Source organism: Rhinolophus hipposideros (genome assembly GCF_964194185.1).
Source record: "Rhinolophus hipposideros genome assembly, chromosome: 14".
NCBI lineage: Eukaryota > Metazoa > Chordata > Mammalia > Chiroptera > Rhinolophidae > Rhinolophus > Rhinolophus hipposideros.
This window is the reverse complement of record NC_138060.1, coordinates 8,121,508-8,145,107: the sequence shown is the minus strand read 5'-3', so window position 1 is coordinate 8,145,107 and position 23,600 is coordinate 8,121,508. Positions and strand designations below refer to the sequence as shown.

General features: G+C 39.0%; 1 protein-coding gene across 3 annotated transcripts in view; it reads left to right on the top strand.

The window, feature by feature from the left end:
• Nucleotides 1-23,600, top strand: part of SLC25A26 (solute carrier family 25 member 26) — a 156,863-nt gene that overhangs the window by 17,212 nt on the left and 116,051 nt on the right. For 2 of the 3 annotated variants that reach the window (XM_081073240.1, XM_081073239.1), the window contains exon 3: nucleotides 305-414. The exons of the other annotated variant lie outside the window; for it this stretch is intronic. In XM_081073240.1, the coding sequence (XP_080929366.1) occupies nucleotides 305-414 (110 nt within the window). The remainder of the gene's footprint in view (nucleotides 1-304; nucleotides 415-23,600) is intronic. 3 annotated transcript variants of the gene reach the window in all.

Genomic DNA, 23,600 nt, shown 5'->3' with positions numbered 1-23,600 from the left:
AGAAAGCTTACTAAAAAATGTTAAGTGACTTGTTAATACAAAATGGTAAATGCTAGGTTAGCTGTTAGTTTCCCTTGGGGCAGGTATCATGTCTTCAGCATTTTCGTAAGTCCAGGGTTAGACATATAACATGGGCTCAATAAATTCTGCAAGAGTGAGGGGTATGGGGGAAGAGTATGTGTTTATTATCTTTATCCGTTATTTCATAATTTATTAGAGTTGTAACTTTTTTGAGAAACGTCTTTTTTAACAGCTTGACTATATATTTAAACTTTGTGAAAGACTGGTTTGTTTCAAATTTCAGCTGCTGCTTTTTTTATCACTTATGAATATGTGAAATGGTTTTTGCACACTGATCCATCTTCATATTTAATGCCTGTGAAGCATATGTTGGCTGCCTCTGCTGGAGAAGTGGTAAGTAACAAGTTATGTGTATCAAATAATTCAGAAATGCAAATCATGCACATATATTCAGCACAGATATTACTTTATTTCATTGTTTTAAAGAAATAAAAATTTTAAGTTATGAGAATCACAAATTCCAATAAATGCAAATGGATTAAACATGATAATTAAAAGACAGAGTCTAGATAGGATGAAAGAAAAATCCTGCTATGTGCTATTTACGAGGGACAGACCTAAAAAATAACTATACAGAAAGAATAAAATTAAAGAGGTGGAAGGAAATATCCATGCCAATTGTGGTGGTTTTGTATTATATCAGTATACCCGAGTGGAACTCCTTTCCTAGAATTCCCTTTCCAGGTTGGGCTGGCCACGAGGGACATCTGCACAAGGTTTGTAAGGTGCAAGTGAAGCACATGTGTTTATGCTCAGAAGGCTGGTGTAGAGTCAGGCACTGTTGCAGCTTAGACACCTCGTGGCTGATCTGTTGGCCTCAGGCAACTGCTGGGCTTCCAGCTCCTCTGAGTCATTACTGGATCTTCTCCTGCAGCTTCTCTGAGTTCTGAGTCCAGATGTGTGGGCGCTGTGGTGAAGGGTGCCCTCTTACCTTGCAGGTCACCCATGTCGTTGAGATTGGTGAGAGAGAACAGGAGTTCCAGTCAGTCCTTGCTTTCCCTGTATCACATCGGTATTTCCTTCTCGATTGCCTGCCCTCCCATTTCTGTCCCAGCACTAGATTCAGAGGCAACAGATTACATAGACTGCTCGACCAGCTCCCATAGTTACTGCTCACATCCCTATGATAACCTCTTATTCTTATCATTCACAGTGGTCTTACATCTCTGATCAACTCTGATACGGAAATACTAACTGGAAGAGCTGATAGAATAATGTTAATGTTAGACAAAAAAAGACTTAAAGCAAATAACCAGGAAACCATTGTATAATGATACAAGGAATGATTCTCCTGAGAGATGTAATAAACCTGAATCTGGACTAAATAATATAGTCTCAAAATACAAAACAAAAATTCCCAGAATTATAAGGAGAAATGAATAAAAGTAAATAATCTTCATTGAAGATACTTGCGTGTATCTGTGAAAGTCTTTAAAACCAGACAGGCATAAACTTAGGACCATAGAAGATTTGAACAACACAATAGCAAGATTGACCTAATGAATGTGTATAGAACTCTGCAACTAATAGTGAAAGATTATTCATTTTATGAAGTATACTTGGAATATTAATAAAAATGTATGACCCAGTAGTCCACAAAGCAATTTAAATAGTGTGGAGACAATGGCATATAGATAATTTTGTTTCTGATTATAATGAAGCCAAATTGGAAAGCAATGACAAAAAGATAACCAGTTCATCCCTACTGTGTGGTTTAAAAACTGTCTAACCCTCTCTTGTAAATCATGAGCCAAAAATAAATCATAATTATCAGCGATAAATTATTTGTAATTAAAAAATAATACAGGGTTATTCTTTTTTCCCTAAACGAACAGAGGAGAAGGGTACCAGTAAAAGTTTCCCCACTCACCTCCCCCAATACTACCTAAGTGATTGTGAGCCTCTGTCCACGTGCTTATTGATATTTGCATATCTTTTTTGGAAAAATGGGTAATCAGATTTCTTTGCTTATTCTTTCATTGTGTTGTCTTTTTGTTATTGAATTGTAGGAGTTCTTTAAATATTCTAGATACAAGCCTCTTATCAGACATCGTATTTCCAAAAATTTTCTCCCATTCTTTTTCACTTTTTTTTTTCTTTTTTTTAAGGAGGGTACAGCTCACGTGTCCCAAGCAGGGATCGAACCAGCAACCTTGGTGCCATCAGCACCACGCTCCAACCAGCTGAGCTAACCGGCTGAGCTAACCGGCTAAGCTAACCGGCCACCTGCCTTCTTTTTCACTTTCTTAATTGTGTCCTTTGAAGCACAAGGGTTTTTTTTTTTTCTGTTTTTTTTTTTTTTAAAGATTTTGTTGGGGAAGGGGAACAGGACTTTATTGGGGGAACAGTGTGTACTTCCAGGATTTTTATTCCAAGTCAAGCTGTTGTCCTTTCAATCTTAGTTGTGGAGGGTGCCATTCAGCTTCAAGTTGTTGTCCCTTCAGTCTTAGTTGTGGAGGGCACAGCTCAGCTCCAGGTCCAGTTGCTGTTTCTAATTGCAGGGGGCACAGCCCACCATCCCTTGCGGGAGTCGAACTGGCAACCTTGTGGTTGAGAGGACGCGCTCCAACCACCTGAGCCATCTGGGAGCTCAGTGGCAGCTCAGCTCAAGGTGCAATGTTCAATCTAAGTTGCAGGGGGCAGAGCCCACCATCCCTTGCGGGACTCGAGGAGTTGAACCCGCAATCTTGTGGTTGACAGTCCACTGGCCCATGTGGGAATCGAACTGGCAGCCTTCGGAGTTAGGAGCATGGAGCTCTAACTGCTTGAGCCAGCAGGCGGCCCTGAAGCACAAGTTTTTAATTTTGATGATGTCTAATATATCCATTTTATCTTACATTGCTTGTGCATTGGTGTCATACCTAAGAAACCATTGCGATCGCTTCTCGGCCTTTTGGCTAAGATCAAGTGTAGAAACCATTGCGAAATCTGAGATCATGAAGATTTACACCTATGGTTTCTTCCAAGAGTTTCATAGTTTTAACTCTTGCTTTAGGTCTTTGATCCATTTTGAGTTAACTTTTATATCTGGTGTGAGGTAGTGGTCTAATTTCATTCTTTTGCACGTGGATATCCAGTTGACCCTGTAACATTTGTTGGAAAGACTGTTTTTACTCCACTGAACGGCCTTGCACCTTTGTCAAAAACTAATTGACTATAAATCTGAGGGTTTGTTTGTGGACTGTTGAGTCTGTTCAGTGGATCTGTATGTCCGTATGTCAGTATGATACTGCCTTGATTAAAGCAGATCAGTAGTAAGTTTTGAAATCAGAAGTGTGAGTCGTCCAGCTTATTCTCTATCAATATTGTTTTGCCTGTTCTGGGTCCCTTGCATTTCCATGTGAATTTTAGAATCAGCTTGTCAATTTCTGCAAAAAAGGCCACTGAGATTTTGATAGGGATTGCAATGAATCTGCAAATTAATCTGGAGAATATTGCCATTTTAACAACATTCGATTTTCTTTTCTTTTTTTAATTATTGGGGTGACAATTGTTAGTGAAATTACATAGATTTCAGGTGTACAATTCTGTATTACATTATCTATAAATCCTATTGTGTGTTCACCACCCAGAGTCAGTTCTCCTTCCATCACCATATATTTGATCCCCCTTACCCTCATCACCAACCCCCACCCCCTTACCCTCTGGTAACCACTAAACTATTGTCTGTGTCTATGAGTTCTTGTTTCTCATTTGTTTGTCTTGTTCTTTTGTTCTTTTTGGTTTATATACCACATATCAGTGAAGTCATAGGGTTCTCTGCTTTTTCTGTCTGACTTATTTCGCTTAGCATTATACTCTCAAGATCCATCCATGTTGTCACAAATGTTCCTATCTCATCTTTTCTTACCGCCGAATAGTATTCCATTGTGTATATATACCACAACTTCTTTATCCATTCATCTATCGAAGGACATTTTGGTTGTTTCCATGTCTTGGCCACCATAAACAAAGCTTTGGCTGTTTAGGGTCTTTTGTGATTCCAAACAAATCTGATGATTTTTTGTTCTATTTCTTTAAAAAATGCCATTGGGATTTTGATGGGGGTTGCATTAAATCTGTATATTGCTTTGGGTAATATGGCCATTTTAACTATGTTGATTCTTCCAATCCATGAGTATGAATGTCTTTCCATTTCTTTGTGTTTTCTTCAGTTTCTTTCAAAAATGTCTTATAGTTTTCAGCATATAAATCCTTCACATCCTTGGTTAAGTTTATTCCTAGGTATTTTATTCTTTTTGCTGCAATTGCAAAAGGAATTGTTTTTTGTATTTCTTTTTCTGAGATTTCATTGTTAGTATATAGGAATGCAATGGACTTTTGTACGTTGATTTTGTAGCCAGCAACTTTACTGTATTCGTTGATTGTTTCTAACAGCTTTTTGGTGGAGTCTTTAGGGTTTTCGATATATAGCATCATGTCATCTGCAAAGAGTGATAATTTAACTTCTTCATTCCCAATTTGGATGCCTTTTATTTCTTTCTCTTGCCTGATGGCTCTGGCAAGGACTTCCAACACTATGTTGAAAAGCAGAGGTGATAGGGGACAGCCCTGTCGTGTTCCTGAACGTAGAGCAAAGGGCTTCAGTTTTTCACCATTAATTATAAGATTAGCTGAGGGCTTGTCATAGATGGCCTTTATTATGTTAAGGTATTTTCCTTCTATACCTATTTTATTAAGTGTTTTAATCATAAATGGATGTTGTATCTTGTCAAATGCTTTTTCTGCATCAATTGATATCATATGATTTTTGTCCTTCATTTTGTTTATGTGATGAATCACATTGATGGATTTGTGGATGTTGAACCATCCTTGTGCCACGGGGATGAACCCCACTTGGTCGTGATGAATAATCTTTTTAATGCATTGTTGTATTCCATTTGCTAGAATTTTGTTTAGGATTTTTGCATCAGTATTCATCAGCGATATTGGTCTGCAGTTTTCTTTTTTTGTGTTGTCCTTACCAGGTTTTGGTATCAGGGTAATGTTGGCCTCATAAAATGAGTTAGGGAGTACTGTCTCTTCTTCAATTTTTTGGAAGAGTTTGAGCAGGATTGGTATTAGATCCTCTTTGAAGGTTTGGTAGAATTCACTAGTGAAGCCATCTGGTCCCGGACTTTTGCTTTTGGGAAGGTTTTGGATGACTGATTCAATTTCATTACTGGTGATCGGTCTGTTTAGATTTTCCAGTTCTTCATGGTTCAGCCTTGGAAGGCTGTATGTTTCTAAGAACTTCTCTATTTCTTCTAGGTTATTGAATTTGGTGGCATATAGTCCTTCATAGTATTCTTGCATGATCCTTTGTGTTTCTGTGGTGTCCATGATAACTTCCCCTTTTTCATTTCTGATTTTGTTAGTGTCTTCTCTGTTTTTATCTTAGTGAGTCTAGCTAAGAGTTTGTCGATTTTGTTAATCTTTTCAAAGAACCAGCTCTTTGTCACATTAATTTTTCTATTGTCTTTTTGTTCTCTATTTCATTTAGTTCTGCTCTGATTTTTGTTATTTCCTTTCTTCTGCTGACCTTGGGTCTCACTTCTTCTTCTTTTTCTAGTTATTTAAGGTGTAACATGAGGTTATTTATTTGGGATTTTTTTTGTTTCTTGAGATAGGCATGTAAGGATATAAATTTCCCTCTTAAAACTGCTTTTGCTGCATCCCAAAAATTTTGGTAGGATGTATTTTCATTGTCATTTGTTTCTATGTATCTTTTGATCTCTCCTCTGATTTCTTCTTTGACCCAGTCGTTCTTTAAAAGTATGTTGTTTAATCTCCATGTATTTGTGTTTTTTCCTGCTTTCTTTTCGCAGTTGATATCCAATTTCAAAGCCTTGTGATCAGAGAATATGCTTGGTATGATTTCAATCTTCTTAAATTTTCTGAGGCTGATTTTATGTCCCGATATATATATCCTTGAGAATGTTCCACATACACTCAAAAAGAATGTAAAGTCTGATGTTTTAGGATGAAGTACTCTTCATATGTCAATTACTCTTCATATATTACAATATACATAATTACAATATACTCTTCATATATGTCAATTATGTCCATTTCATCTAATGTGTCATTTAGGGCTGCTATTTCATTATTCATTTTCTGTTTTCATGATCTATCCATAGCTGTCAATGATGTGTTTAAGTCCCCTAGTATAATTGTGTTTTGTTCAATTTCTCCCTTTAGTTCTGTTAGTAGTTGCTTGGTATATTTCGGTGCTCCCTGATTGGGGGCATAAATATTGATGACTGTTATGTCTTCCTGTTGTATAGTCCCCTTTACCATTATGAAATGTCCATCTTTGTCTCTTGTTATCTTTTTCACCGTGAAGTCTGTTTCATCTGATATCATTATGGCTATACCTGATTTTCTCTGGGTACCATTTGCTTGGAGTGTCAATTTCCACCCTTTCACTTTGAGTCTATGCTTGTCCTTGTAGCTGAGTTGTGTCTCTTGGAGACAGCATATGGTTGGGTTTAGTTTCTTGATCCAATCTGCTACTCTGTGCCTTTTGATTGGTGAGTTCAGTCCATTTACATTTAGGGTGATTATTGATACATGAGGATTTCCTGTCATTATCTTTAGTTTTTGGGTAAGGCTGTGTCTCCATTGTTTCTTTGCCTTTTTGTTGTTGTGTATTATTTCTGTGTTGTGGTATTCTATGATGTTTCCCTCTGTTTCTTCTTTTATTACAGTATATATTTCAGTTATGGATTTTTTTTGATTGGTTACCTTTAAGTTTATGTAAAACAAAGTGTGTTATTTAGAGTATTCCATTTTCTTCACCACGTTTACTTTCCCCATTCCCATATTCCGGTTCAGTCCTTTACTCTCCCCCTTTTTCAGTTGCCACAAATTGTCCCTTTTGATGGTGGTTGAATAGCCTCCTTTAGTATTTCTTGTAGTGCAGGTCATGTATTAGAAAATTTACTCAGCTTCTGTATGTCTGGAAAGGTCTTTATTCCTCCTGCATATCTAAAGGATATCTTTGCTGGATATATTGTTCTTGGCTCATAATTTCTCTCTTTCAATAGTTTGAATATTTGGTTCCACTCCCTCCTGGCTTGTAGTTTCTGCTGAAAAATCTGATGATAGTGTAATGAGCTTTCCTTTGTAGGTTACCATCTTTTCCCTGGCTGCCTTGAGAATTCTCTTTGTCGTTGATTTTAGACAGCTTCAATACAATGTGCCTTGGAGAAGGCCAGTTGGGATTGAGGTAATTAGGTGTTCTATTTGCTTCTTGGATTCGAGAATACAATTCTGTCCACAAGTTTGGGAAGTTCTCCTCAACAATTTGTTTGAATATATTCTCTGTTCCCTTCTCTCTTTCTTCTCCTGGTATGCCCATTATTCTTATATTGCTCTTTCTGATGGAATCAGAAAGTTCTTGTAGAGTTCTTTCATTTCTTTTGAGTCTCAAGTCTCTTTCTTCTTCCATCTGGGTAATTTCCAGGTTTCTATCTTCGATGTCACTGATTCTTTCCTCCATATTGTCAACTCTACTACCTAAGCTGTTTATTTCATTCTTAATTTCTTCTATTGAGTTCTTAAACTCCAGAAATTCTTTTGGTTCTTTTTTAAAATTTCAATCTCTTTCGTAAAGTGCTCATGTTGTTCTTTGATTGCATTTCTGAATTCATTAAATTGCCTTTCTGTGTTTCCTTGCATCTCGTTGAGTTTTTTCAGAACTGCAATCTTGAATTCTCTGTCATTTAAGTCACATATTTCCATATCTTTAAGCTCCTTTTCTGGAGACTTTTCACTTTCTTTCTGAGTTGTCTTGTTGCCTTGGTTATTCATGGCAATTACTGATTTATTATTTCTCTTCCTAGATATCTACAGGAGTCGCTTCTGCAACAGGTTGATAGAAAGAGGTCTTTCTTTTGTTTGCAATACTTGTTGGTAGAATGTTGTATTTTCTCTTCGACTGCAGCCTTTTTTGCCTCTCTCACACAGTCATGCTATGTTTTCTCTTCAGTATTCCAGCTTCTCACACAATGGGGTATTCCCTGGGCAACGGGCTTCTCCTCTGTTAACAGTTCGCCTGTGTCATAGGGCGCCACGTCTCTGTGGGGATGCGGAGAGCTTTTGAAGTTTCAAAGCTCTTTCTGCACCACATTCAGAGCCCGTATATTTCAGAAGTTCTGTTTACTCCTGCAGGGATCCACCCAGATTGGTGGGGCCAGGGGCGGGGTGAGTTGTGAGAGGTGGCCCAGAGCAATGGCGGCGACTACCACCACAGCCAGTCCCGCTTCCACAGCTCCCTCCTCTTTGCCGGAACTAGTTGGCCTGTGAATCTGTGTCTGTGGTCCACAGTTCTCAGAGCAGCAAATATCCTGTCCTTTTGATCTGACACTGCTACCGGTCCGCTTCTAGCACCGGGCAGGTGGGGGCGGGGCGAGCTCTGGGAGGGTAGGAAAGGGGCGGCTAGTCTCAGTGCCTAAGGCTTCTGTTCTCTGCTCGGCAGTGAGAGCTTAAACCACCGTTTTCAGCCTTCTTCCCTCAGTCTTTTCTCCGAGGTGTCTCCCGTGAGCGTTGGGTTTAGCCGTATTATATGCTGCCCCCTCAGACCTGTGGGCCATAAACAGAGCCTTACCATCTGAGTTCTTCCCTCTCCTGCAGCTGCGGTAGTTCCGGGATGCAGTGAGCTCAGAGCGCTGAGCTAGGTCTGTGTTCTGTGCCCGCGGGGCTCCGTCTCCGTGCTACTTCCTCCTCTCCCGCTCGCACGATTCTCCCACCTTTAGGTGAATTCAGTAGTGGGCCTGTTCATCTTGCCTGTGTCCTGTGCAGGGAGTCCTTTGTGGAGTTATTGTTGTTCGATTAGTTGTAAATTCCAGGGGAGCTTTACAGCGGCCCACCTCACACTGCCATTTTGATGACGTCTATCTAGATTTTCTAATCCATATTTGGGATGTCTTTCCATTTATTTAGATCTTAATTTCTTTCAACAATGTTTTGTAGTGTCAGAGTATACGTTTTATACTTCTTTTTAAAATTTTATCCCTAATTTATTCTTTTGGATGCTATTGTAAATGGGATTTTCATTTAGTTCATTGCTGCTGTGCTGAAATAAATTGATTTTTTTATCTTGTATCCTGCAATGTTGATGAACTAATTAATTAGTTTTAAAGTTGTTCAGTGGATTCCTTAGGATGTTCTACATGCAAGATATCTGCAAGTAGAAATAGTTTTACTTTTTTCTAACCTATGTGCCTTTTATTTCGTTTTCTTGCCTAATTACCCTAGCTAGAAGCTCTAGTACAATATTGAATAGGAGTGGTGAGAGTGGACAGCCTTATCTTGTTTCTGATCTCAGGGAGAAAGTATTTAGTGTTTCACCATTAATATGATGTTAGCTGTGAGCTTCTTGTAGATGTCCTTTTCCAAGTTGAAGAAGTTGTCTTCTATTCCTAGTTTGTTGAGTGAATTTTATTTTTCAGTTTTGAAGGGTTTTGTTAGTACTCTTTCTTCCTGTATTGAGATAATCATGTGGTGTTCTTAATTTTACTGATATGGTATAGTGTATTAACTGATTTTTTAAAATGTTAAACCACTCTTGTATTCTTGAGATAATTCTATTTTTAATGTTTTGAGAAACCTTCATACTGTTTTCCATAGTGGCTATACCAATTTACATTCTACCAATAGTGCACGAGGGCTCTCTTTTCTCCATATCCCCTCCAACACTTGTTTCTTGTCTTTGTGTTAATAGCCGTAAAATGAATTTCTTTAGCTAAGAAATCAGTTGTATAATTCCTCGAAGCGAATGTTGAAAAAACTTAGCCTGAGAGACTAAATCACTGAAGTATTTTTAATAAAATTTCCTTTTACCATTGGTTTTAAAAATGATTTTGCATAACCCAAGTTAACTGTGATTTTGCATAACCCAAGTTAACTGTGGATTTAAAAATGATTTTGCATAACCCAAGTTAACTGTGGATTTTACCATTGGTTTTAAAAATGATTTTGCATAACCCAAGTTAACTGTGGATTAAAAAAAAAATTGCCTTCATAACTTACTAAATTTATATAAGTAATGGGACTAGCAATATATTAATTTTTGAGTAGCAAAGAACGTAAAGTAGTAGTTCCTTTGATGACCTATTGACCTCTTTAGGAATATAATGAAACCTATTGCTTTCTCTCCAGTAAAGTGAACATATATGGACATTTGCGTACAATTTCTGAGGATTTTCATTCTTCTTAACTCTTACCCAAAGTAAGAGCTCCAGTGTTTGAGTTCTATCTGAAAATTAGCTTAAACTGCAATTTGAAAGCAATTTACACTTAATTGAAAAATATTTTAACCATTTTTCCTTGGTTTAGATTATTTTTTGTGATATTGTTCTGAAATTAGAATCTCTTTACATGCAGTTGTTTTTGAGTATATTACTAAAGAATAATAAATTGTATGAGTTTCAGTGTCTCTCAGGTTGTGAAAAATCTGTCCTTGCCTCTGTTTTAGAATTACATCTTGCTTTGATTAAGTTTCAGTATATTCTCATAAGTTCAATATTTGGTTTATGTTTTTTAGTACGTTGCTGAGAACAAGCAGCAAATAAAACTTGGCTACTTACTTCATTTCACATAGGGCCATCTTGCCTGAAAGCAAGTTGGCCTTGTTGAAAGACCGGCTTTCTTCAATTTATAAACTGTCTCTTAGACTTACCCAGAGTGTATAATGTGATATAATGAGGCAGGGCAAATGAGAGCTTTGAGATTACTCATATTAATGATATATCTTTTCATTTGTGGAAAATACTGTATATTCTGTACTTTAATATTGATAACTGACATTTAAAATATGGGAGACTTTTTATTGTAATATAGTTTCTGTGATGCCTGGGAGAACTTTAAAAGGAGAATTTATCAGGTATATAGATTGACTTCAAAGGTGAAACATCTCTCGATGTTGACTTTTACTTGATTTTAAACTCAGTTATAGTTTAGTATGCTTAAAAGATTGTCAAGTTAGGAAGTTTGTGGAAATGTTGGTTCTGATGCTTCAGTTATATTTGATCTTTCTTTAAAAACTTCCCAAACCATTTAATATCATTTTTCTCAGTAAATGCTTGAGAAGTGTTTGTACCATTTTCCTGTTTTAGTAACTTCTTTCAGTTTAATGGAGCATAAACTTTTGGTTTGAGATTCATACAAGTGTGGTTGCTTAAAGTAAGAGAAAGAAAGAAATGGGTAGATTTAGGAGAAACAAATTTTCATAGGTAAAATAAAAAGGAATAGAAAACAAAAACATATATAGCTGTCAATGGTCAGAGAAAATAAGAAATAGTTTAGTGCAGGCACTGTTCTGTACACATTGGTTTTGACATAAGGTTATGTTGCAGACAGATTTCTTAGAAACAATAACTTATGAATGTACCCACAATTACTTTGTGGCAGCCACTATAAGTGTATGAAAGAAATTTAGAAACAAAAGAAACCTGCCATAATAACCAATCCCTGTAGCAGCAGCTTGATTAAAACTTAATGATGAATCAATAAAACTATAATTACAACCTTCTACCTTATGTTTGTAATTTGGAATACAGTAATATTGATCAAATAAGATTTAATATGTAACAACAGTAAGAAGGGTCCCGTCTGTGCCATTTTTATTAGCAAGTTTTCTATATCAAATCCCTGAATCCCTACCTCAATTATTTTACAGCTCAGTTTTCATCAGACACAGTAAAAGCCCTGTGAGAAGTAGAATCTGTAATTAGATCAGAAAGGTTGGGGCAGGTTTACTTTAACAAAAAGATGCTGTAACATTACAGTGGCAGTAGTGATTTGTTTTCTAAGACCTTAAGATTAGATTTTTCCCCAGTCTTATCCAACTTTTGTTCTTACTGTGTTTCCCTGAAAATAAGACCAAATCGAAAAATAAGCCCTAGCATGATTTTTCAGGATGCTCGTAATATAAAATAAGCCTTATCATATTTCCCCGATATAAGAAAGGGTCTTATATTAATTTTTGCTCCAAAAGATGCAGTAGGGCTTATTTTATATTACGAGCATCCTGAAAAATCATGCTAGGGCTTATTTTCTGGTTAGGTCTTATTTTCGGGGAAACACGGTAATTCATGTTGTTTTCAGAAATGAAAGAATGTTGAAATTTCTTTGTAGCCAAAAGCAGCCCCTGGGAATTTAATGTGTCCATGGGTGACATGTGTGGATGTCCTCACACACAATGATGCTGGTAGATTATCCTTTTCGTTCTCATTCTAACGTGGGTATGAGAAAGCTAGGAAATAAATATAATGTTTTGTAAATGCTTTTCTGATAGCTTCTAATAGAACTTCCGAAAGTGTAGACCAAGCAGCACCTACTTGGGAATCTATTGCCTGGGCAGCTGGTTACACATGCAGATTTTGGGAGATGGTCCCAGGGACCCTGCATGTCAAACAAGATTCCTAGATGGTTCTGGTGCTCGCTGGTACCTAAGTACCACTGAATTAGGACTATCAAAAATGTAATTTATACCCCAGTAGTAAATATTTTTACAGAATGGGCTTGGCAGTCCCATGCATAAAAATATTTTACTAGGTACAGAACATGAAGAGGGCCACTTTCTGATTCTTTCAGACCTACTAAGATTTCCAATTTAATAGACTGGTTGGTTTTGAGGGTGGCAGTGTATGGAGACACGTAGTTTTGGATTTTGGAGTTGTGCATGTGCATGTGCACCCAGCTCTGATGGTCTCTTCAAGGCCCATGCCATTGGAGAACCGTGGAAGTGAAGGCAACTTCTGCTACAGGTTCGCTCCTCTAGCAACTAACAAGGCCAGTGGACCTCTGTCCTGCAATCTGTCCGGGGGCCTGTGGGATATCAGCATATCGGTGAAGTCCATCGTTGTAATTCACTTTCTTCATGGTATTGGCTGCTTGGAGCATTCGCTGCATTGATGCTGTCAGGAGTGTTTTTCAGCTGCAAAACGCGGTGCACATCCCTAGTGGGGATCGGAGCTTTTTTTATTATGCTGTTCATATCGTTTTTAAGGTGTATTTATAGTGTTTTTCATGATCTTTACTGTCTTTTTCTAAGAAGAACCACTGAGCAAAATCATAGAAGAAAGGTTGAAAACTTTCGAAATGTGTTGTCTCTTTTGAAATAACCACGGTAGTTTTGAAACATGCCTCAATTCACACAGATTAACTTTCATTTGCAATTGTGGTAGTAGTTTGCCAAGCTCATGCGCAGTTGTATAACGGCATCGTGGGAGGTGGGCTGAGCAGGCACGGAGACGGCTGCCCGTGAAGTGCAGTGTCATTACTGCACCAGAAGGCAGCTCACGGCAATCCTGCAGGTGGAGTGGAAGCAGAATGCACAGGTATTGCTAGGAAGTTTGTTGTACGGTTAGCTGCTGGAAGCCGAACTGTCAGGCACCTAACCACACTCATAGAAGCACTTTTTGATGCACCTGAGCACGTGCCTTGCTCAGGGGCCTTTCCCCTGTTCCCCTGTTCATTTTTCAGGGTGCCTGGGAGCCTGTTTTCACTTCAGGACATGAAGTACATAATTCAGACAGACTTCTAAATTTCTTCTTGGAAACCCCAAGCTATAAGAATGATACAAAATATTATCTCAAAAAAAAAAAAAAATAACCAGGTTTCTGTTGCCATCTTCAGAGCCTTCACTTTTTACATCCTTTTCTCACGTGACCTCTTCGGTTCCTGTTGTACAGGCTGCGTTAGTTCAACCCTTCTTGGTTCCCTCTGCCTCTTCTGTTGCCCTTAACTGGCAGTGTGGATTTCGATCTTAAATCCTTAATATGTTCTAGGAATTGAGGATAAAATGAGAAGATACTGCCTTTCAGAGGCTTGCGGTCTACAGGTGGAGATGGACACGTGACTGTGTAAGTGCACTAAAATGTTACAGGTAATTTTAGAAAAGTAATTACAAGGTACAGTGAGAGCCCGAAGGGAAAGGAATGGTCAGTTTTTTCTGGGTTGGAATGGGCAGATGGGTGTTGATTCAGGGAAGGGTCATAGAGCCGCTAATCCTTAAGCTGTATTTTAGAATATGACTATTTGTTACGTGTGTTGGTGCAGAGGGGTATTGATGGAAAGCCTTTGTTAGACATTTTCACGTTCCACATGGAGCATAGCTGTGACTGGGTCATTGTGAAATGAGGTGGCGGGGTGATGGTTGGGGACAGCTTGAGGTTCTTGCTGGCTATGGTAAGGAGTTTGGCTGTTATCCTTTGAGCAGCTGAGCAGAAGAGCACCATGTGTAGGTATGTTAAGAATGTCCGCAGGCAGCTGTGTGGAGATGGGCGTGGTGTGTGAATGGAGGGGAGGCCACTACTCCAGAAATCCCCTGAGAGATTGATGCCAGGCCTGCAGGAAGGCAGGGGCGGGGCAAAGCAGAGGGAGAAGGCGAGCTCAGAAGATGTTAAAGAGGCAAAAAGATGGTCGTTCTTTCCGAAGCCCTGCCGCAGCATCCCTTCAGTACCTCTGTCATCGTGGATGCCGTTGTTAGTGTGTCTTTGTGTGTTGTGCACACGCTTCAACTCTCCAATGGAGTTCACTGAGCCAAGTTCAATAAGCACACCCCAGCTTTCCAGCTGTTCTGAGCGAATATTCACAAAGTGGCAGAAGAGGAAAGAGAGAAGGCAGTGCTGGGGAGAGGGTCAGGGCATGGCATGACCTGTGTGGGGCGATGGCCCATTTCCTTTAAAGTGCAAGCATGAGTGTGCTGAGAGATTTTTCAGGGAGGCTCTCATAAAGGAGCATTGACCACTCTGACCTTCCAGTTTCTGGATGACCTTCTCCAACACATTTCAGATTGTTTCTGTTTTATGGGCTTTCTTTTCTTTCCTTAATATAGTATGCAGCATTACTTCAGATGGTATTGATTCATGATCTTAGGACAGTGCATTTCATTGATTATCTTATTTAGTTAGTGGACAAGAGGGAAAGGAAGCTTTGCGTTGGCTTTTTATTTAAGAGCGGTGTCAGTGTATGGAAAACAATTAAATTGTCTTCAGCTTTATGGAAACAATGAATATGATTTTCACATAGGATGATGAAGTTGAAGAAACCATTTCAAGCAACAAGAGTGTTACCTGGTCAGTTACTGCCACTACCTTGTAAATGAAAAAACTGACCACTTCTCTCCCAGGACCAAAACTGAAGTTAGGATTAGCCACTCTGTGAGTCTGCACTTTGTCAGTGACAAACCTTTATTTTTTAAGATTAAAAAATGCTGTGTTAAGATTAAGGTTTTTATAGCATAATGAATTAAATGCCACGGGCACAAGTTTGCTTTGATTTGTGATTATATACTATCAACCATAAAATTAAACAACAAAGGTTATCGAGCAATAAATGAGTTTGTTTGGGAATAGCAGAGGAATTGTAATTCAGGACATGCAACCTTTGGTGAACCATTGGCAAGTCCGAAGAGACTAAAGGGAGCTCAGCTTTTAGTGGGTCCCAGGAGAAGTTTGGGGAGGGTTGGGTTTTTATTTTTTACTTTAAAATTTTTTTTTAGAATTTATTTAATTAAATTTATTGGGGTAATATTGGTTAATAACATTCTGTAAGTTTCAGGCGTACAATTCTGTAATACATCATCTGTATATTCCAGTGTGTGCTCACCACCTGAAGTCTAGTCTTCTGTCACCATATATTTGACCCTCTCACCCTCTTCATCCTCCCCCCACCCACTTCCCCTCTGGTAACCATGGTACTGTTGTCTGTGACTGAGTTTGTTGTTTTATTTGTTCATTTGTGTTCTGTTTTATATTCCACAGATGAGTGAAATCAGTTGCTTCTTTTCTTTCCTGTCTGACTTATTTCGTTTAGCATAATACTCTCAAGATTTATCCATGTTGTCACAAATGGCCATATTCATTTTTTGTGGCTAAATAGTATCCCATTGCATATATATGCCACATCTTTTTTATCTGATCACCTGTTGAGGGTTGCTTAGTTTGTTTCTATGTCTTGGCTATTGCAAATAATGCTGCAGTGAACCTAGGGGTGTATATATCTTTATGAATAAGTGTTTTCAAATTTTGGGGGTAGATACCCAGAGGAAAGATTGCTGTGTCACATGGTAGCTCTGTCCTTAATTTTTTGAGGAAACTCCATACCATTTTCCATAGAGGCTGTACCAATTTACATTCCCACCAGCAGTGTGTGAGGGTTCCGTTTTTTCCACAGCCTCTCCAACACTTGTTATTTCTTGTCTTATTGATAGTAGCCATTCTAACAGGTGTGAGGTGATATCTCATGTGGTTTTGATTTGCATTTCTCTATAGCTAGTGAGGTTGAGCATCTTTTCATATATCTGTTGGCCATCTGTATGCCTTCTTGGGAAAAATGTCTGTCCAAGTCCTCTGCCCCTTTTTTAATTGGATTGTTTTGTTGTTGTTGTTGAGTTACATGAGTTCTTTATATATTTCGGGTATTAGCCCCTTATCAGAGGTATTGTTTACAAATAACCCTTTCCCATTTGGTTTGTTGCCTTTTTGTGTTGTTGATGGTTTCTTTGGCTGTGCAGAAGCTTCTTAGTTTGATTTAGTCCCATTCATTTATTTTTGCTTTTATTTCTCATGCATTTGGGGTTGACAAAAACCCCTTTGAGACCAAGGTCCAAAGGTTAATGCCTATGTTTTCTTCTATGTATTTTATTGTTTCAGGTCTTATATTCAAGTCTTTAATCCATTTTGAGTTAATTTTTGCATATGGTGTCAACAGCAGTCTAGTTTCATTCATTTTTAAAGATTTTTATTAAAATTTAACTAACATATAGTATATTAGTTTTAGGTGTACACCATAGTTATTCAACATTTATATGCCTAAGGAAGTGATCACCATGATAAGTTCAGCAACCATCTGACACCGTACCACGCTATCAAAATCTTATTGACTATATTCCCCATGCTGTACATTACATCCCTATGACTTATTTGTGTTATACCTGGAAATCTGAACCTCTTAATCCCTTTCACATTCCCCACCTTTGTAAATTTTCAATTACAGTTGACATTCAGTATTATTTTATATTAATTTCAGGTGTATGGCATAGTGGTTAGATATTTGTATAAGTTAAAAATGATCCCCCTGACTAGTCTGGTACCCACCTGGCACTATACATAGTTATTACGATATCATTGACTGTATTTTCTGTGCTTTATTTTATATGCACATGACTGTTTTGTGACTACCAATTTGTACTTCTTAATCCCTTCACCTTTTTCACCCTGCCCTCAACCTCCGTCCCGTCTGTCACTCTGATAAATCTAGTACCCACCTGACACTATACACAGTTATTACAATATTACTGACTATACTTCTTATGCTGTACTCTACATCCCCATGACTACTTTGTAAAAACCAATTTGTAGTTCTTAATCCCTTCCCCTTTTCCACCCACTTTCAACCCCCCTCCCTTCTGGCAACCATCAAAATGTTCTATGTATTTATGAGTTAGTTTCCATTTTGTTTGTTTATTTTGTTCTTCAGATTCCACATATAAGAGAAATCACATTGCATCTGTGTTTCTCTGACACTGCACTCAGCACAGTACCCTCCAGGTCTATCCATGTCACCACAGAGGGCAAGAACCCATTCTCGTCCATAGCCGAGCAATATTCCATTGTGTATATGTGTACCACCTCCTCTTCACCCGCTCCTCCATCAGCTGCCTCCACACCTTGGCCATTGTAAACAAGGCTGCAATGAACATGTGGATGCACATGGCCCCTTGAAGTAGCTTTGGGTTTCTTCAGATAAATACCCTGAAGTGGAATCACTGGGTCCTTCTTTGTCTCTTGGTATAGCCTTTGTTTTAAAGTCTATTTTTTCTAGTATAAGTATTGCTACACCAGCTATTTTTGTTTGTTTGTTTCCATTTTCATGAAATCTCTTTTTCCCTTCCCTTTATTTTGAGTCTCTGTGTGTGTTTCGATCTGAAGTGAGTCTCTTGTAGGCAGCATAGGTAAGGGTCTTGTTTTCTTATCCATACAATCACCCCATTTTTTGATAGGAGCACTTATTCATTTACAAAGTAATTGTTGACAGATATGTAGTTATTGCCATTTTATTCATAATTTTGATTTTGTTTTATTTCTTCTTAAAGAAGGCATTCTAAGATTCCTTGTAATTCTGATTTGATGTTGATGATCTCCTTTAGTTTTTTCTTATCTGGGAAGCTCTTTATCTGTCCTTTGATTTTAAATGATAGCTTTGCTGCATAGAGTTGGTTGTAGGTCCTTGCTTTTCATCACTTTGAATATTTCGTGCCACTCCCTTCTGGCCTGCAAAGTTTCTGTTGAGAAATCAGCTGTTGGTCTTATGGGAGCTCCCTTGTATGTAACTAACTGCTTTTCTGTTGCTGCTTTTAAGCTTCCTCTTTGTCTTTAATTTGTTTTTGCCATTTTAATTATGATGTGTCTTGGTGTGGGCCTCTTTGGGTTCATCTTGTTTGGGACTTTCTGCGCTTCCTGAGCTTGTGTATTTATTTCCTTCACCAGGTTAGGGACGTTTTCCATCATTATTTCTTCAAATAGATTTTCAATTCCTTGCTCTCTCTTTTCTCCTTTGGATACCCCTATGTTACAATGGTGGTATGCTTGAGATTGTCCCAGAGGCCCCTTAAACTGTCTTTATTTTTTTTTCTGCTATAATTGAGTATTTTCGGCTTCTTTATCTTCTAAATAACTGATTCGATCCTCTGCTTCATTATCTAATCTGCTGTTGATTCCCTCTAAAGTATTCTTCATTTCAGTTATTATATTCTTTATTTCTGACTGGTTCTTTTATATGTTTTCTATCTTCATTTTTATGTTTCCTATCTCTTTGTTGATGTTCTCACAGAGATCATTGAGCCTCCTTATAACCAGTGTTTGGAACTCAGTGTCTGGGAGATTGCTTGTCTTCATTTTGTTTAGTTCTTACTCTGGAACTTTTTTTCTGGAACTTGTTTAGTTCATTTTGTTTAGTAGCTTTGTTCTGTTCTTTTATTTGGGACATGTTTCTTTTTCTTTCCATTTTGGCTGCCTCCCTGTGTTTGTTACTACGAGGTCAGACAATTAAGTTTCTGAACTCATCCTAGGAAAAGTGCTACATACGTCATTGCTGAATATCACTACGGTCACCTTCGAAGTACTCCCCTTGGGAAGCTATACACCAACACCATTGCGTATAGTTCACCCTTCAAAAAATTTTGGAACTCTATCTGGAATGGCCATCAGAGCTGTTGTCGTATTACCCTTGATGCCCTGAATGTCATCAAAATGTCTTCCTTTCACTATTTCCTTTCTCTTTGGGTAAAGAAAGAAGTCATTGGGGGCCAGATCAGGTGAGTAAGGAGGGTGTTCCAATATAGTTATTTGTTTACTGGCTAAAAACTCCCTTACAGACAGTGCTATGTGAGCTGGTGCATTGTTGTGATGCAAGAGCCATGAATTGTTGGCGAAAAGTTCAGGTCATCTAACTTTTTCATGCAGCCTTTTCCGCACTTCCAAATAGTAAACTTGGTTAACTGTCTAGTTGGTACAAATTCATAATGAATAATCCCTCAGATATAAAAAAAAAAGGTAGCAACATCATTGCAACAAGTTCGCAAACTTAATTGTCAGACCTTGTATTTATTAGGTAGGGCTGCTATGTCTACCAGTCTTAGTAGAGTGGCCTTATGTAGCAGATGTTCTGTGAGACTCACTGGCACAGTCTTTCTGGTCACCTGAGCTGGTACTCCAGGTGTATTCCTTGTGTGGGTTTTGTGTGCCCTTTTGTTGTAGTTAATTTTTGGCTGCTTTTGGCACATCAGTGGGAAGGATTGGCCCTCAGGCTGATTGGTTGTGAGGACTGGCCATGACTACAGTGGAGGAGCTGTTCTCATGGTCTGACCCTGTGGAGCAGGATTTGCTTCAGCAGGGCTGTGGTGCCTGCCCTGTCTGCCCTTTGGGTGTGTTGTTCCTGGATGCAGCCGAGTGACGCTCTGGCGGGGACCAAAGCTGGCCACTTGGCATGTCATCCCTGGGGCGTCCTGGGAGGGGACCTGCTGCAGGCCAAGTGCAGCCACAGCCTGTGACCTGCCTGGGGCCACCTGGCATGAGCCACGAAGCAATCCACAGATAGCCACCACCCATGCCGGGCTTGAGGTGCCTTGAGAGGCCAAGCAGTGAATCGAGGCTGGCTCTCACTAGTGCTGGGCTTAGGGCTACTCAGCCAGAGATATGGGACATGCCGAAGCCAGATGCTGTTTGTTTGGGTTTTGAGAACCTTTGAGAAATTTTAGGAAAGTCTGCAGTATAAGCCAAGCCAAGCTGTTTATATGGAAAAGCCATTGGTAACAGTTTAGGTAGGCCTGAAAGTTGGATGGGGCGGGATCTCATGGAATCAGGGTGAATGAAATGTGTTAGCCAGGTTGATAGAGACTCAGATGTGGTGGCTGCCAATGTTTGCATGCCCAGAAGGGGCAAGCCTCAACAAGGAAACGATGGCTTCTACTAGCTCCTCTGTCTGGAAGAAAGCTGCCCCTCCAGCCCTTGCCTTGAAGCCAGACAATTCAGTTCTAACCCATATGTCCCTGGCTCCTTTTGAGCTGCTGCCTCAGCACTGGAGCTCAGAGTGAGTGAGTCCATCAGTGAGTAAATCTATGTGCTGGCTGTTTCAGAGGAGGTCCTGGGACTTCAGCCACCCTCTGTCCTACTTAGCTACTATCTTTGCTGGTTTTCACAGCCAGAAGTTATGGGGATTTCTCTACCTGGAGTAAGACCCTGAGCTGGTAAGCCTGGTGTGGGGCTAGGACCCCTCACTTCTCTGGTGGGGGCCTCCACATCTGAGCTATCCTTCCCTTTTTTTAATGGTCAAATGTGGGTGTAGGATCAGCTCTTTCCATCCCTCTGCCCCTCCTATCAGTCTGCAGGTGGCTTCTTCTGTATGTCCTTAGTTTTAGAGCTTTGGTTCAGCTAGACTTAAGGCAGTTCTCAATTATGGTTGATCTGTAGTTTAGTTGCAGTTTTGATGTGGTCATGAAAGGAGGCAAGTACAGTGTTTACCTACTCTGCCATCTTGACTGGATCTCCAGTACATTCACCATTTTTCATTGCTACCAACAGTATATCTAATTTCATTCTTTTGCATGTGGCTTTCCAATTTTCCCAGAACCATTTATTGAAGAGGCTTTCCTTTCTCCATTGTATGTTTTTGACTCTTTTTTTGAAAATTAGTTTCCATAGATATGTGAGTTTATTTCTGGTCTCTGTATTCCATTGGTCTGTGTGTCTTTTTATGGCAATACCATGCTGTTTTTATTATTGTAGCTTTGTAGTGTAATCAGAAGTCAGGGAATTTAACACCAGGGAAGGTTGTTTTGATCAGGAGTCCCTTGGTGGGGATTGAGAGTTTGAGCTTGTCGTTTCTTTTTTATTGGTGGAAGCGGAGGGCAGTTGTTGTTGCTACAAGGAAGGAAGACAAGGAAGGAAGACCTCTTCCTTCTTGCTGGTTATGTGAGCTGCTATGAGTGGTAGTGTGTGAGAGCTCTCCCTTCATGGATTCCCAATTCCATCTGGAATGAGGTTTCTTGATTCAGTTTTACAATCCTTGTCAATATTTGAGTGCCTGTTGTATATCTAACACTGATTGGTGCTAAGAAACATAGAATAAGAATTATGACCATTGTTCTTGAGGATTGTATAAATAACTAGAGAATATTCTGAGTGCTCTAAGGAGTCAGTGTATGCATCCTCTGCTGTCAGGTTGCTTGGGTCAGGGTTGGAGTTGTGACTTGTACGTGTATTTGGTGTGAGTCTGTGTATGCCATTTACTTAACCTCACTGAACTGCTATTAGGTGTGTGCAAAAGTAATTGCAGTTTAAAAGGTTAAAAACAATTGCAAACACCACAGTTACTTTTGCACCGATCTAATATTTTCCTGATCTTGAAAAACGGTTAATGCTACCCTGTCATAGTCGTATAAGGATTACATGATACAACCCTTACAAAGTGCTCAGCCTAGCATCTGATACAAAAAATGCCCAGTAAATGTCAGTGCTAGTCCTCTGCCACAGATTGCTGTAGGTAGCACATTTTTGGAGTTTCATAGTTTTGGGAGGGCTATCAGTTCAGAAGATGAAGTTGAAATTCAAAGAAGTTTAGTGACTCATTTGAGGTTTCCCAGCAGCTGTGGACAGTAAATACCATTGCAGAATTAGTAGTCAAACAAATATTTTTCTGCGTACTTCCAGGAGCACCTTTGTCTTCTACTTTTTATATAATATTTTTTAAATGGCAGAACTGATATAGAGCTCGAGATGAGGAGCGTGTTACTTGGATAATAGGACAAATTCAGGTCACTTTGGGTTTCTTAAAATAGGAAAAGGTCAGGCTCTAAAATGTGTTCTTGGTTACTACGGTAGACAAAATAATACCCCCTTTCCCCCAAATATGTCCCAGTCTCCAAAACTTGTGAGTATGTTACCTCACATGGCAAAAGGAACATGCAGATACGATTTTTCTTTTTTCTTTTTTTTTTGTTGAGAGCCCACTGGCCCATGTGGGAATCGAACCGGCAGCCTTCGGAGTTAGGAGCACGGAGCTCTAAACGCCTGTGCCACCGGGCCGGCCCCCAGATATGATTTTGAACTGGGAAGATTTTTCCTGTGTTATCCACGTGGCCGAGTTAATCACAAGGGTCGTTATAAGAGTGAAGCAGGAGTGTCAGAGAGAGAGGTTTAAGATGCCATGCTGCTGGCTAGAAGATGGAGCAAGGTACCACCAGCCAAGGAATGCAGGTGGCTCCTGGAAACGAGGAAATCGATGTTCCCTTGGAGCCTCCAGAAGGAGCCACCTGGCCGACACCTCAGTTTTATTTCAGTAAGATTCATTTTCGACTTTTCACCTCCAGAATTATGAGACTAAAATTTGTGTTGTTTTAAGCCACTAATTAGGTAGTAATTTGTTATAGCAGCAATAGGAAACTAATAAAATTATCTTTACGACCTTCTCCGTTTTCAGATTTTATATGGTAGAACTCTATCCATGAAGCTTTTGTCACCAAATGTGAAGTCATGGTTCATTTCTGTTAAGGAAAGGTGCAAAAATCTTTGCTTTGTTGAAGCTTACCTCTTGGGATGTGTAAAATGATGTGAACGCCCTTCAGATAAAGGGCCTAATAGACAATGTAATTATTTTTGTTGAGAAGACTATTTGGATATTATAATTTTTTTCTTCTACATATTGGCTATTTGTATACATGGAAAGAGTCTTAAAAGGAAGAAAGGTGTGATAAAGGTGCCCCAGTATAAGTAGGTAAAATGTAAACCCTAAGGAGGGTGCATTAGGATTGATAAATTGTTTGGATTTTTATCAACAGACGAGATTCCATTTGTAACCAGAAGATGGCAGAATCTACACACAGATGAACTGTTCGGTTATAGGGTTTCAATTTTATAGAAAGATATATTAGGTATTCTTAATTTGGGCACCTGTCTTCTAGAAAGAATTTTAGAAATTACGCAAAGAATGTGGAATAAAATAGTAATACAAATGAGTAAACTGCATTTCAA